The sequence below is a fragment of the Anoplopoma fimbria genome, chromosome 3 (assembly GCF_027596085.1).
Source record: "Anoplopoma fimbria isolate UVic2021 breed Golden Eagle Sablefish chromosome 3, Afim_UVic_2022, whole genome shotgun sequence".
NCBI classification, from domain to species: domain Eukaryota; kingdom Metazoa; phylum Chordata; class Actinopteri; order Perciformes; family Anoplopomatidae; genus Anoplopoma; species Anoplopoma fimbria.
Genome location: NC_072451.1, coordinates 25,784,577 through 25,798,163, shown reverse-complemented (window position 1 = coordinate 25,798,163; position 13,587 = coordinate 25,784,577). Strand labels below are relative to the sequence as shown.

At 37.8% G+C, this 13,587-nt stretch overlaps 1 protein-coding gene across 4 annotated transcripts in view; it reads right to left on the bottom strand.

Annotated features, from left to right (window-relative positions):
- Positions 1–121: 121 nt before the first annotated feature.
- myo9b (myosin IXb) overlaps positions 122–13,587 on the bottom strand; it is a 30,705-nt gene continuing 17,239 nt past the window's right edge. For 3 of the 4 annotated variants that reach the window (XM_054626600.1, XM_054626583.1, XM_054626591.1), the window contains 23 exons: positions 13,219–13,299; positions 13,001–13,111; positions 12,499–12,621; positions 11,945–12,094; positions 11,322–11,467; positions 10,462–10,785; positions 10,136–10,217; positions 8,567–8,673; positions 8,360–8,430; positions 7,807–7,991; positions 6,892–6,999; positions 6,429–6,599; positions 6,290–6,331; positions 6,088–6,199; positions 5,892–5,965; positions 5,610–5,802; positions 5,017–5,145; positions 4,389–4,494; positions 4,128–4,259; positions 3,482–3,605; positions 2,979–3,061; positions 2,758–2,882; positions 122–2,065 (listed from right to left, as the gene is read on the bottom strand). In XM_054626600.1, coding sequence (XP_054482575.1) covers positions 1,776–2,065; positions 2,758–2,882; positions 2,979–3,061; positions 3,482–3,605; positions 4,128–4,259; positions 4,389–4,494; positions 5,017–5,145; positions 5,610–5,802; positions 5,892–5,965; positions 6,088–6,199; positions 6,290–6,331; positions 6,429–6,599; positions 6,892–6,999; positions 7,807–7,991; positions 8,360–8,430; positions 8,567–8,673; positions 10,136–10,217; positions 10,462–10,785; positions 11,322–11,467; positions 11,945–12,094; positions 12,499–12,621; positions 13,001–13,111; positions 13,219–13,299 — 3,069 coding nt within the window. In that variant the 3' untranslated portion in view covers positions 122–1,775. Of the gene's footprint in view, positions 2,066–2,745; positions 2,883–2,978; positions 3,062–3,481; positions 3,606–4,127; positions 4,260–4,388; positions 4,495–5,016; positions 5,146–5,609; positions 5,803–5,891; positions 5,966–6,087; positions 6,200–6,289; positions 6,332–6,428; positions 6,600–6,891; positions 7,000–7,806; positions 7,992–8,359; positions 8,431–8,566; positions 8,674–10,135; positions 10,218–10,461; positions 10,786–11,321; positions 11,468–11,944; positions 12,095–12,498; positions 12,622–13,000; positions 13,112–13,218; positions 13,300–13,587 lie in introns of all 4 variants that reach the window. The other variant, XM_054626609.1, reaches the window with a different exon arrangement.

Sequence of the window (13,587 nt, the reverse complement as noted above, 5' to 3'; positions counted from 1 at the left end):
TGTCTTAATAAATGAAACATATGTGAGGATATATTGCTAACATCAGTTTAAATAGAAAAAAACATAACAAAAATAATGACAAAATGGAACAGTATGTTTTAGAAATCTATTCAAAAGTAGATAAAAAGACACAAACCATCAAAGCAGACATTGCCTATAGAGCTTTACATTTTATTGAAGTAAATGAAGTGTTAGAAATCCATTTGAAATGAACGAAGACAGGAGAAAAACAATTTTCTTATCTGTTTGTTTATGTTGTTAATATAAGTGATTCAAAATATCAAAACATTTGGTTGTCTATCTTTCCATTTAGTATAGGGTTTGCCCTTAGGCCATCAAATTAAATGAAGATAAGCATTTGAGATTTCTAGGAAGAGAAAGTGGTGGAAAATTAATCAAAATAAATCAAAATAAATAACTTTTGTGCTCGAAAACTGGCAAAGAGTGTGTACAACTGTGGGAAATCCATTCATTCTGAATAGATAATCAATATTTTTCCCAGAATGGTCTTCTGTAGGTGTTCTTTTTTATTCATGATCTCATTGACATATAACGGCAGTTCTTAAGCTATTTAACCATTAACAATAAATCATATTAAATTTGGTTTTATATTAAATCTCTTGTACAATCTGTTGTAGTATTAGTGTAGTTTAAGTATAACATTTTAGTTACAAATCATTGAACCTAATTAGCATTTTCTTTATCTCTATTCAAGAGTGTGGTCTTTCAATAAAAAGATTGGAAAAAGCTCCATAGGAACTAATGTCATAGAGCATCTCGAAATACTAACATAAAATCTGGTCTTATATGAATATGCAATCAACTGTTAAGAGACGTGTCACTGTCAAAGCTGCAGTATTGGCTATTGACATCTATATAACAGCATGAGACATTTGAAAATGGTCAGTTTATTTATACAAAAGACAAACCCTGAGGATGTTCACCCCAAATTGCATTATTCCATATAAAATGTACAGACATGCATATTTAAACACAAACAAACAAAAAAAAAAACTACATGTATAGACAAAACATTTACTTTGTGAAAACTGCACAGCCTGTCAATACCAAGAGAAGTTACAGAGAGGAATAGTTTCAGTCAGTCTTAAAGGCAGCTATATGACCATTCCCCTTCCAGGTGCATTGAATCAGTGGTCAGTCACAGCAACACAGGAACATGAAAAGCAGAAAAACATAACAAAAAAAGTTTCAGATGAACAACAATGCACTCAATGAGAGCTCCAAGACGCAATGTCGCTCTGTACAATGGAGAAGCACTTTGATTCTCCATCAAACTCTTTTGGTACACTTACAAGACATTTTTTAATCCCCCCACGAAACACCATAAGATCCCTATCGTACCACAGTGGAGGAGCTCAGATTAATGTTCACTAGTAAAGGAGGGACTTGTATCCTGAATTGCTCACCATGTTTTTCTCTATAGATGAAACACAGTTGGTCCCACAGCTTCACATAAGTACCTACCTTTTATAAAAAAACTGAACTGTACCTTTCTGAAGTATGTTTAAAATCACATAGAGTGTACAGAATATTAAGAGGCTTAGTAGTCGTTGCTATTGGTTCTTCTCATGATCAGTTAGAAAAACCATAAAGGGACAGTCCGTACGATCTATCATCTCAAAGCACTTTGTTTCTATAGCAGCATTCAAAAATGGAAAAGTCTATAAAACAAAGTGCACAGTTATTTTTTTAACATTCACAAATCTTGTTTTAACACATACTTGAGAATATTCCAATTATTACAACTTGTGGTGTTACGTGCAGGTTAAATCTTCATCCTCATCGATGTAAGGGATGTCCAGGTCATCAAAGATCCTACTGGAGGTCTTGTTGGTGATCTGGGGCTTGTCGTCGGGGGAGGGGTTGTCTCGGCTGGACAGGAAGCACATGGATCGGGTAACATCTGTCTTTTGTCCTGGTGTGAACTCATCCTGTGCATAATCTTTCTGAGCCATCAGACTTCTGACTCTGTGCGCCAAGTCAGCAGGTTTAGGTGGGCAGTCAGGTTTCTGGGTTTTCCGCCGCATGGTCACCTTTTCTGGTACTAGAAACATCAGATTGGACAACATTTCTGGTATGAGCTTCTAAACACACACACAGTCTATCCCAAGTTATTGTGCTGGTTTTATATTGAAGCTTAATTATGGAAACAATGAACAAAATACCTTTTATATAAATACAATCAGTTATTCTATTGAGGGCACACAGTTGGTATATGGTTAAAGATTATATCAAGTGTGCAGCGGTGTGATATAAAGGCAGGTTTGATTGTTTTTTATGTCCCGCTATGTTCAGACTTTGGCCCTGTGTAAAAAAAATACAGCCCTCTCATGAATTTGTATGACGCCAGTCCAGCGATGCAGAGCAGTTGCCGACATAGAGGGCTAATAAAACTACAACAACAACAACAACGCAGGATTGTCCTGCAAAAAAGTTAATCCTGGCTCAACTTTTATTGGACCAAAGTGTGACTTCATCTGCCAGGATGCTGCGATGGCCTGTCAAATACGTGTAAGCAGACTTTCCTGGAGGATTACTATGTAACGTGATATTTCTACTGTTTACCTAACAATTGTTGTAACAAAAGGTTAAACAGTTGCTGCTATGATAACGTGATCCAATACAATCTCTCAAGCTTACTGAACCCTCTACACGAACACCGAATGTTATATTTTTTCGAGTTAGTTGTCTCTTTAAATCCAGAGGAAGGTGAAAGTACCTTACCTCCCTACTGACCTTCCGAGTCCAGGCTGCCCAGTCTTTCCTCTAGACTGTCGGAGCTCATCGACGACGATGAGTCCAGGTTGTCATTGTCAGATTGCTCTTGCTCTAGTTCAGGTAACCTGCAGGCCAAGTCCACCCTGAAAAAACAAACATAACAGGATATTATTATTCAAACTCATGTAATTTATATGCATTTCCCAAAGCGCATTTAACTTCAATAAAAAAAACCTCACTTTTCTTGCTTAATGGATTTGATCCTGTCGATGAGGGTCCTCTCCGCATCTGGAATATCCAGCTCTGAAGGCTTTTCAACGAGCTGCACAGAGATCAGAGTGGTTGGAGCAAGTTGGGTGTCAACTGATAAATTAAGACACTGGCTTCAAATCAGATACATTTTATTAAAAAAAAGTAGCTGCTACTGTATCTACTCTTTATAATGTTGTAAAAGCTTAAAAGTCATTTAGATGCAAAAAAAGGTGGAGATTTAGAGTTTTTCTTAGTTTAAACATTGGGTGTAATTTGCCATCTCTGGTTTATAGTGGTTCTCCCAGGTATAAATGTCTGGAATAAAATAAGCATAAAGGAGGATGATTATTTCATGGATGTTAATTTCCTCAGCACTATGCGTCTGTGAAATATTCCAGCCGCATTGACGAACATGACAACATAAATTAAAATGACTGACAGAGGCTGTTTGAGCCAGCTGTTATTCTTTGGGCTTGAAGTTTTCTCTCACCGTGTTTTGTCTCCTCAGTTTGAGCTGATTGACAGCCAGGGCCTCTGCGTATTCCAGCTGCTGGATATTCTGCATCTTCTCATTGTAGCGTCTGAACTGCTCAGAAATCAGGATCTCAACACACCTGCAGACATAAAAAACTAAATGTTTATCAATGTCCATCTCTAGAAATACATACCATGTATCCAACAAGAGCAAATACAGTATTTTGAAGCCAGGCAGACAGATCCCTACAGATGACCGGTTTATATCTTTATGATCCATACTGTTTACTGCTTTTGGCATTGTAGATATATTTGGATTTGCACCTTATTGTTTTATTAGACTTTTTAAGTTTTGCACTCTTTCCACTTTGTATTTCCACTGCTTCATCGCAATTTCCCTCAGGATAAATCAGATTTTATCCATGGAAATTGAAAAGCAGTAGAATGGACATTGAACTGTTTGCTGTGGTCATTTGACTCGTTCAAAAGAAAATGGCATTTGCTTTAGTTGTTATGGTAACAACACATATCAGTGGGAATGTAAAATGTGTTGCTCTAATGCTAAGCTGGTTTTATCTTATCTTTTTAAAAAGGCAAAAAAATACATAAATAAATAAAATAAAACTTCCAGAAGAGTTAATGGAGTGTGCAGTATCACTCACTGTGTAGTCTTGGACACATCCTTCATACCCAGGAAGGGGTCATCAACATCAGGTGAACGCAGGATGCAGGGGGCAAACACAATAGCAAGAGAGCTTGGTGACATCTTATTGTGCTCTTCCTCCTTGGCAACCCTAAAAAAAAAAAAGAAAAGACATGAAGATCTCACAGGACTTTTATCTTGCACAAGTAAACAACACACAAGACATAAGCATGAAAGTTATTGAGTAGACGCAGAAGAAGGGAGTAAGAGGTCGTCCTACCTGACAAGGTGAAAGATGACTCGCTCTAACGTGTTGTAATGAGCAGGAGGAAGTTCATCAACCTTTTGGTATACAGCCCTTATCCTCTCAGCTTTCTCCGGCAGCTCTGGGGGAAAACAAACAGAGATCAATAGGGCTGTCCTTCGAACAAAGGAACGCTTGTTCAACTAGCACTCATACGATTTCGTCGACTAATTGATTAGTTGATTTAATCAGCAGATCTGTAAAACCAAGGTTCCCCACAAAGAATCACACTAAAGCACCACTTTATAATAATGTGTTTACCAGAAAAATAGACCTATTTAGCCTATCCTGGCAAAGATCTTTTTCAAATTATTTGAAATATGTCATTCAGCATGAATTGAAAAACATAAAATATGACTTATCCTCTAAAGAAATCTTAGATTGACAAAAACCAAAACTTCAGATTATTTGACCAATCTACTTGGAGGGAGCAGTCCTAGAGATCAATAATCCTCCAAAACTGGTCAGAGTAAACATTTATATCAGGAATGTATATCATGTATGACAAGAAGATCACAAGTAAACCTGATGTGACTAGTTGCAGCTTCTACAATGTGGGGATTTGCTGGTTTTTCAGTTTCACACACTGTCAATATTTACTCACCCACGGCATGCAGAAAGTCGCTGTAGAGGGCATAGGTCATGAGGGGGTCCGGCAGCTCTCTGAGCCAACGTTTAAGCAGACCTGTGATGGTGTGGATGGGGTAGTTGTCTAAACATGGTCCTTCAGGATCTAATGCCACAAAACAGAACACACAAAAACATACAATTATATTATTAGAATATGAAATTACTTTTCATTCTTCACAATCAGGGGACAAAGGATGTGATAATCGAATATTCTCATCATACTGATAAAAGTTTTTTAGGTCCTTAAAATGTTTTAAAAACACAGCATACAAGTTATAATGTGTTCTAAGGTTAATATTTACCTTAATTTCAACAACAAATAAGTAAACATACACAATAACAGAGGAGTTAAGACTTAGAAAGACAAAAAAGAAAGAATATAGAATAAAATATGGGAAGTCCTGTGGCTGTCCTTGCTGCTCACCAATTGTGCGAATTAATAATAAAGGTAACCTCATGTTATGTTGAACTCTAACGTAAACTGAATAAGCTGAAAAGATTTGTTGGGTTCCTAAAACAACATTTTGTGCATTAAAAGTTTCAGCTGGTGTGCAGAGAATTTCTCACCAGTCTCCAGAATCTGGTGGAGCTCCCTCGCTCGGCAGGTGGAGCCCGACTTGCGGTAAATACCCTCCGTATAGAGGCCGTTCAGCTCCACGTGCATCAGCAACAACTCCACCACTTTGGGCACAGGGGTGACTTTACTGGTGAGGACACACACCTGCACCCCAAAGTGAAGGGAGCCAGGTACACTGTCATCCTATCACAAGCAAAGACAAGAGGGGGTTAACAGAAAGTGATTCTATCATGATATGGTATTTGTAGGAGTGTTTAAGAATGTGAATCTACCTGTCTGGCACACCGTGTCGAGCAATCTGTGATGATTTTGGACAGGCATTTCTTGTGACATATTAACTTGCAAGCTTAAAATGAAAAACAGAGAAGAAAAAAAAAGTTAAATTTAATTGCGCCCCTCTTTTGAACTTTTGCTTTTTTGTTTTTAAATGTTCTCACATTTTGTGTTCATGCAGCTCTTTGAACTCACCACTGCACATGTAGGCTTTCTCCATTCCCCAGATGTAGGAGCCACACAAGTCACACGACTGCATAATGTTCACCTGGTATGTGCTGAACAGGTGATCCAGAGGACTATTAGGCTGCAGAGAGAGGATGTACAGACACTGGGATTATTTACCTGGATATGTCATGCAAAAACTTCACAATGCAGGTTATAATATTCGACCTACACATGTGACCTTTTTCCTCCTCTTCTTCGTCGTCTTGGTGGCCTGAGAGAAGCCAGAAGTGAGATTTATGAGCGAGTCAACAGATTATAATCACAAAGCAGTTTAGAGCCTGATGATTAACTGAAAATCTCCTATTTACCTTGGCTGGTTCCGACTCCCCTCGTTTTATCTCGCCCCTGATGAAGCCGTCCAGCACTGACTGAAACAAGTTGACCACCAGCGAGACCTCTGTCTTCTTCTTGGACCCTGCTAGTGTGTTCACTTGGTTGTGGTAGCCCTTCATCAAATCTTTGTAGCCGATTTGGGGCTTCTGTTGGTTGCGGGATGTTCATGAAAAGTCAATGACCACTTTCAACCTTCTTAATTTGGCTTGTTTGTAAGATATTCAGTAGCAGACCAACCAATAAGTGACTAAATGGTAAAATAAACTTGAAATAATCTACATAACAACATCTGAAACACTGTGGAATAACTGCAGAAGGTAAATCAACAATTATAAAATGATGATCAAGAATGATGAAAACATGCTGGTAAAAGGTTTAAAATACTGTTTCCCTACTTGATCAAACTTAATATAGTATGGAGGAAGACGCTGAACTGACCTTGACAGAGTACATGCCTTTGATGGTTTCTCTGAACTGCATGGTGGCTGAGAGGAAGATGCTCTCCGTTGGTGACAGATCTTTTATTCTACTTCGCAGCTCATTCACCTAAGGACAAAGATGAGGAAATTATGAACAGGTGGAACACAGGATCTTTCACATACGAGAGGGGTATGGCTTGCAACAAAGGACAGTTAAGTTTCATGTGCCTTAACCTTTCGGCTACCGGGGCAACATTCTTTGGAGATTGGCCAATAATAATAAAACAATTTATCTAACTCTTCCACTTTGAAAATGAATAATTATTCATATCATATAACATGTATTTTAAATAAATAAGGCATTTTAAAATATGTATATAACTAAATATAAAAAGCAATGTACATTGAACTGTAAATTGTGAAATGATACAACACATTATCAACACTTCACACATAAAATTGAACTAGTTTTTACCATTATTAAACCTTTATTTTAGCAGGATAGTCTCATTGAGATTTTAAATCTCTTTTCTGAGGGAATCTCTGACAAGAAGGCAGCAAATAAGTTTCACATAAAAATAAATAATACAGACTTAAAAACAAAACAAATTTAATTAAATGATTTTATGAATGAATAAAGGAATTCACCAAGTTGTTCATTAACATAAAACGTACATTCATTGGTCAAATAGTCCTTAATCCAGTTTTTAAAATATTGCATCCTTACAAAATAATCTAGTTTAAAATTACTCTATATTTCACAGTGGAGTTTTTACCATTTACATTATAATTTCATAGTTAAAATTGTTGTTGGTTATGCACGCCCCATCTATGACAGCTGGATGTGAGTGCTAAATTTATTTTTATACTGTGCATAGATAAAAAGTGTAAGATTCTGTAGCTGGATACAGCACGCCTCGGGTGTAGATCTCACCTGATTGCCGAGGAATTCGTCCAGGTTTCTCAGCTCGTTGGGGTTGGTGATCTCGCGATCCAGAGACGTGTTGCACTGCAACGCCCGTGTGGCCCGGCTGATTTTAATGGTCGGGTTTCGGCTGATCCTGTCACTGTTCTCGTTTGGCCTTTGGTAAGGATGTGGAGTGTACCTGGCCAAGGTGACTGCAGTCAGACGATGGAGATGTGGCATTATTAGTGTGACATGACAATAAAGGAGACCTTGTTTTACATGTGTGATCATCAGCATATAACCTCCAGATGGCAGTAAAGACAATAAGTGTGTTAACCAGTGTCTGATGGTAAACTGTGATCTCTACTTTTTAGATCCAGTAAACACCAACATCATAAGAAACACTGCGTACAATAAGCTGTGATTGTTTCCTCTTTCCTTTAGACATCGTCCTACATACATTTTGTTCATACTACAGTACTTTCAACGGTCCCTGTTGCTGCCTATTTAAAGTTTATGAGTATATATCTAATACTTTGCATAGTAAAAAATAAACATTTTAAGATTTGCTTTTGGTCACCTGTTTTACTTTCGTTGACCGGGGAATATTTAGGCGCCCTCTTTTTCAGGAATTTAGTAAGAAACCAAACCCTGTACAAAAGACAGTCTGTATCAACTCCATGCAGCAACAAATCAATTACATCAAGTATTGTTTAAAACATCAACTTTGGTCCTGAAAACTCAAAACATTGAACAATTTCCTTTGAACTGATTTAGAGCGTTTTACTTCTCAGGAGTCGTGAGTGGTGATTGGTTAGATCCCTGTTGTCTCGAGTCCTCATTGCTGCTCCTGTCTAGAAAACTGAACCTTGACCCATCAGTTTCTGCTGGTATCTGCAACAACATCAAAACATAAACATGCTCTAAGCCAATGTGTAAAACTTGCTAACAAAAAACAACTATTGTAAGAAAACCACCTTTCCCCTCCATGTCGCCATGCAGCGGCTGCACCACCACCAAACCAGGCCACATAAGCCTGATTAAATATAAGCACCATAGTTGTAGTCCTTCACCATGTTTAACTCATGCAAAGCTGCACTGTCTCCTGCCACCAGCTGAACATTGACCTTTTTTTGCTTTAATCAGTATGAGCAAAGTTAGTTCAGAAGTCAATAACATTGTGTCAGTGTGTTAATACATGTGTTATTTACAGATTCAAGTGATTTTTCCCATGTTAATATGTTCATTATTAAATGTGATGTGAAGTTATATCATATTTTCATTTATTATGATTTTTGTGAATAACACTATTCCAGTGATGTTTACATCAATTAAAGTACAATGATTTTTCCCGTAACCTGGATTAATTAAATTATTGGTTTAAATGTTATGATGCCATATACAGTAGAATAAGGTGTTTTCATGACTTAATAACTCAAAAGACTGAACAAAAATCAATCAGTCTCACATATAATCGCCTTAATTAGATTCATAATGAAATTGTCGAATGGTATTTGTGTTTTTTGTACTGTAAACATATATTTGTTTTTACAGAAATCAAGCAACAAGCTAAAATAATTAAAGTTACAATCCCTGTCTTGTTTTTAAAGTGCAGAAGAAACACTGACTGAAGAGCATTTCACCATATTCTGTGGTAACTCTGAACCGTACCATCTGAACTAAAGCTCATTTGAGAAAAAAAGAGACGAAGAAAAGATCAGAAATGAGCTTTGAAATTGGCTCTGAGATTTTCTTTTTGTGTTTCCGGAAACAAGAGCTCTTTTTTTTTTTCTTCTTCTTCGCTGCAGAGCAGAAAACGAGAAGTCCCGGAGCAATGCTAGCTTCAATCCGTTTGGGACATACACATGCAAGGCCTGCATGCAGAGGAGAGTCGTGGTCGGTCGAAAAAAATGTCCCTTCGGCCAGTACCTTGACCTGGGATTTGGTGGACCGGACGTCCATGCTACTGGCCGAGCTCTTCAGGCTGGCCACATGGGGGCTAATGGGAGGCAGGGGAAAGCTCCAGTATTCGCTTTCCTTGGAGCCTCCTAAGTTCATCATCAGACCGCTGCGGCCGTAGGCTAAGCGCCGCTTGCGTTTGGGCTGCTTGCGGAGACGCACCATGACCTGATTGGGCCAGGAAACGTGATGAGGCACAGACTGGGAGGCCTTCTTTGACTCATTTGACTGCGTCAGGAGCCAATGTTTGTGTGGTTGTTAGTTTACAGCATACATAACTACAGTACTTTGAAAAGCCAAAGCCGACTTATATTGTTGTACAGGACACTTAAAACTGTATGAGGAGCAAAAAGTTAAATGGATTGAATGTTTTAGTGTCTTGAATTATGTAGGTTACCTCGTTGGTAGAGGGTGAGCTATCAGAGCCTGATGAGCTGATCTTTGATAGTTCATCAACAGACCTGGACTTCCCTTTTTGCCTGAGAAGCAGAAGGAAATAAGAGCAGAGCTGTGGATTATTGTGAGACTTTGGAAATAGTGGTAACAGCATCAATATATATTTATTTTCAAAAATGTAAACATCTTGCTAGGAGACACATCTATATATCGAAACACATGATATGATTGGTGAAACTTATGATTTATTAAAGGAGCTTGTTAGGGCCATATTAACAGAGGTCAAACATGTGTGAAGAAAGGTTTCCATGACTTAAAGATGCTTACTGAAACTCGTCTCTCAGTTTGTCTCCTCGCCGCAGTACTTCTGGACTTGATTCATCTGTCAGTTCACCCTCGCTCTGTCTTTCCTTCCACCTCTCCGCCTTCTCCTTGAAGGCCGTCATGTCTGTGTAGCGCTGTAGATTGCTGCTTTTAGAGGGGCTGGTGGAGCCGTCAACAACTTTGAGTTCCAGTGGGAGGGAGACGTGCCTGTCGAAACTGGGAGGGGATCCTCTGCCCTCCCGCTTCTCTCTGCTGCTGGACCTCTGCTGGTTCCTGTTTGGGCTCAGCTCCACTTTTTGCTGCCTCGTTAATTCCATTTTAGTCGATCTGTTATGTAAGAACAATTAAATCAGACTGGCATCCCAAAAATATATCCATAGTACAAATGCTTATGCTTTTTTTTCTGTTTAGATTCAAATTCCACCTTAAATGCATATACTGTACTGTAAACTGAACCAGAATGACCTCGTTGTCAAGTAACTTCTGGATAAAATGTTGGAATGCAAGTGAACAAAACAGAAATCCCCAAAATATTTGTTAATGCTCTATAATATTTGACAACTAGAGTAACTAGCATTTTTATACATTGCTTCTGTGGCTTCAAAAGAAAAATGTTTTTTTCAAAGACAAGCGCACCATTTGATGTGGTTTTTAAATAAACATTCAGTAAAATTGTGATTATAGATGCAGTTCTGTATTTCAGTCAGGGTTGGGTGGATGGCATGCAGCACATTATCTCCCAGTACACCTCTCATGTTATGTCATCAAAATGGAACAAATATTTACACTTTTCATTTTCACGAGAGCCTGCTGAAATACATGTGTTGGCTTCTTTTCTAAAATCGTGTAGGTTCAGTTTGTACCTGTTCCGTCCAGGCTGGGTCTTGGACGTGTTCTTATCATCCCCCTTCTCATGTTGGTGCTTTGACTTCTTCAGCGAAGTCCTCCATGCTGTCTGGATCACCGTAGCAGCCTGGTTTTGGTTCTCGTAAAACTCACGCCAGCTTCTCTAAAAAAACAAAACAGAAATCCTCTGTCAACTTTAATCTGTTGTACCTTTTCTGTTTTTTTGAGACTTTTTCCTATTTTAATTACCATTAGGCGGTGCTGTATTATTTCTTACACACTCTTGTTTTTTATTCTTATCTTGTTGTAATTTACTTCTTCTATTTTAGATGACTTTTTTTTTTACCTTACTGTAATTGCTGTACTATTTTGCACTGGTCAGTATTTGCTCTTAAACACTTAATACTTAAAACTATATTGTTCATACATGTTAATATTTTTTACTCAATGTTTTTTTTCTTCTTTTGTAATCTTTAAAATAACTCTGGCAAAACAAATTCGGATTATTAAAGCTGTATCTTATCTTATCTTATCTACAACATCCTAGGAAACCTGTGATGGGATGTATGTATTGTCTGCTAGGTTCCATGAGGAGATTTCCATGCCGTTTTCTTACAGTATTGTATACTATGAATTGTACCTGTATAAGCAATGTGGCATCTCTCTTTTGCAGGAAGTGCAACCTTAACAGACAGGTTCGGAACCAGCGCTGCAGGACGATGATGTGACGCATCACTTCTTTGTTGAGAGTGTCTTGGAGCAGTTGCCTCTCCTTCTCCTTGAGGAACACCTGAGAAGATGAAAGAGAGGCGCAAATATGATGAAACCACTGGGAACGTTTATACTGTGTAATCTGTGGTACGTTTTAATGCATGCATTACTTACATTATGTGACTTTTATGTGTTTTAATGACTTCAAGTAAAGCATGAAATCTGCAATGTCTTTTTAGGAAGTGATTCATGTCAATAATTAACTTTGATATATTTTAATCTTAACAAAATTCTTACTGGTTAAGTCATTTGTTGGATCCTTTAAATGAAAAATGAATGAACAGAAACATGGGTGAATGCAGTACTCATGGGTGACCTAAGTATGAAGTAATTTCCCAGCAATGGCAACGTTACTTTCATCTTCTCACTCACCATGGTGAGTCAAGTTCAGAATAAACTACTGATATGATCAAGAATATTTACCTTGGTTTTTCCTATTTGATAATTGGTCTTATCAAGCTCCATCTTCTCAAAGAGTTGAGTTATGTGCTCTGGCGTTACAGCAGCTCCTTTTGGAAGCAGCGTTCTGAACGTCTCAACAAATCCCTGTCATCAAAAGAAAACAGTATCAGAATAGCAAGTTGACTTTCTTCTAATTAACCAGGTTTCCTTCTAAATGTATTGCAAACTTTAATTGAATTTCAAGAAAGATCTGTAAAAGAACTTGCAAAGCAATGCTTGTTTTCTACACTACAGTTATGCAATGATTAGGAGTTGGTTCATCCAGATAAGCAGTAGGTGGCACCAATTGTCTTTTATCTGTAAATATATATATATATATACACACACACACACACACACACACACACACACACACACATACACCCATATACATATATACAAATATATACATATTTCTACACATATTACCACATATATAGTATAGCACATATATAATACCACATAATTCATAATGATCGCCCACCTTGAATGTGTATCTGGCACTGTAGCCGGACTTCTGGATGTGAACCATCTGCAGTAAGCCTAGGTACTTAATTTGCTTTAGCACAAGTTCGTCATCAAAGTGCAGCTCCTTCTACAAAAACAAAACATTTTCCAAAGAGATGAGCTGTGTTACACGGTCCAACATGTAGGATTATATTTAAGTTGAGGATGATGTAACAGAATCACAGATGATGTTACCTTTTCAGCGTTGGAGCGAACACAGAAAACAAAGAGGGGCTCGGCTTTTTCAATCGACTCCATCAGCTTTCCAAGTGAGGCCTGTGAGACACAGAAGAGCAGTGATGATGGTTGATTGTTTTGGTAATATGATAATATATTAATTTGTTCCTAAAGTTTTAGGAGTTTTTTTGAAAGCTTTTCCTTTTTCATTCTCTCTACTCTTGTAGTACAGTACACGAGTCGGCCTATGCTCAGTTAACTATGGCGTATCCCTGACAAAGGGAGTTAACAATTAGAGACTAACATGCACTGATGTTTTGCAATATTGTCCCATAAATACAGTTCATGCAGTTTTTAATGTACTGAACAAAAACATGAACTATAGCT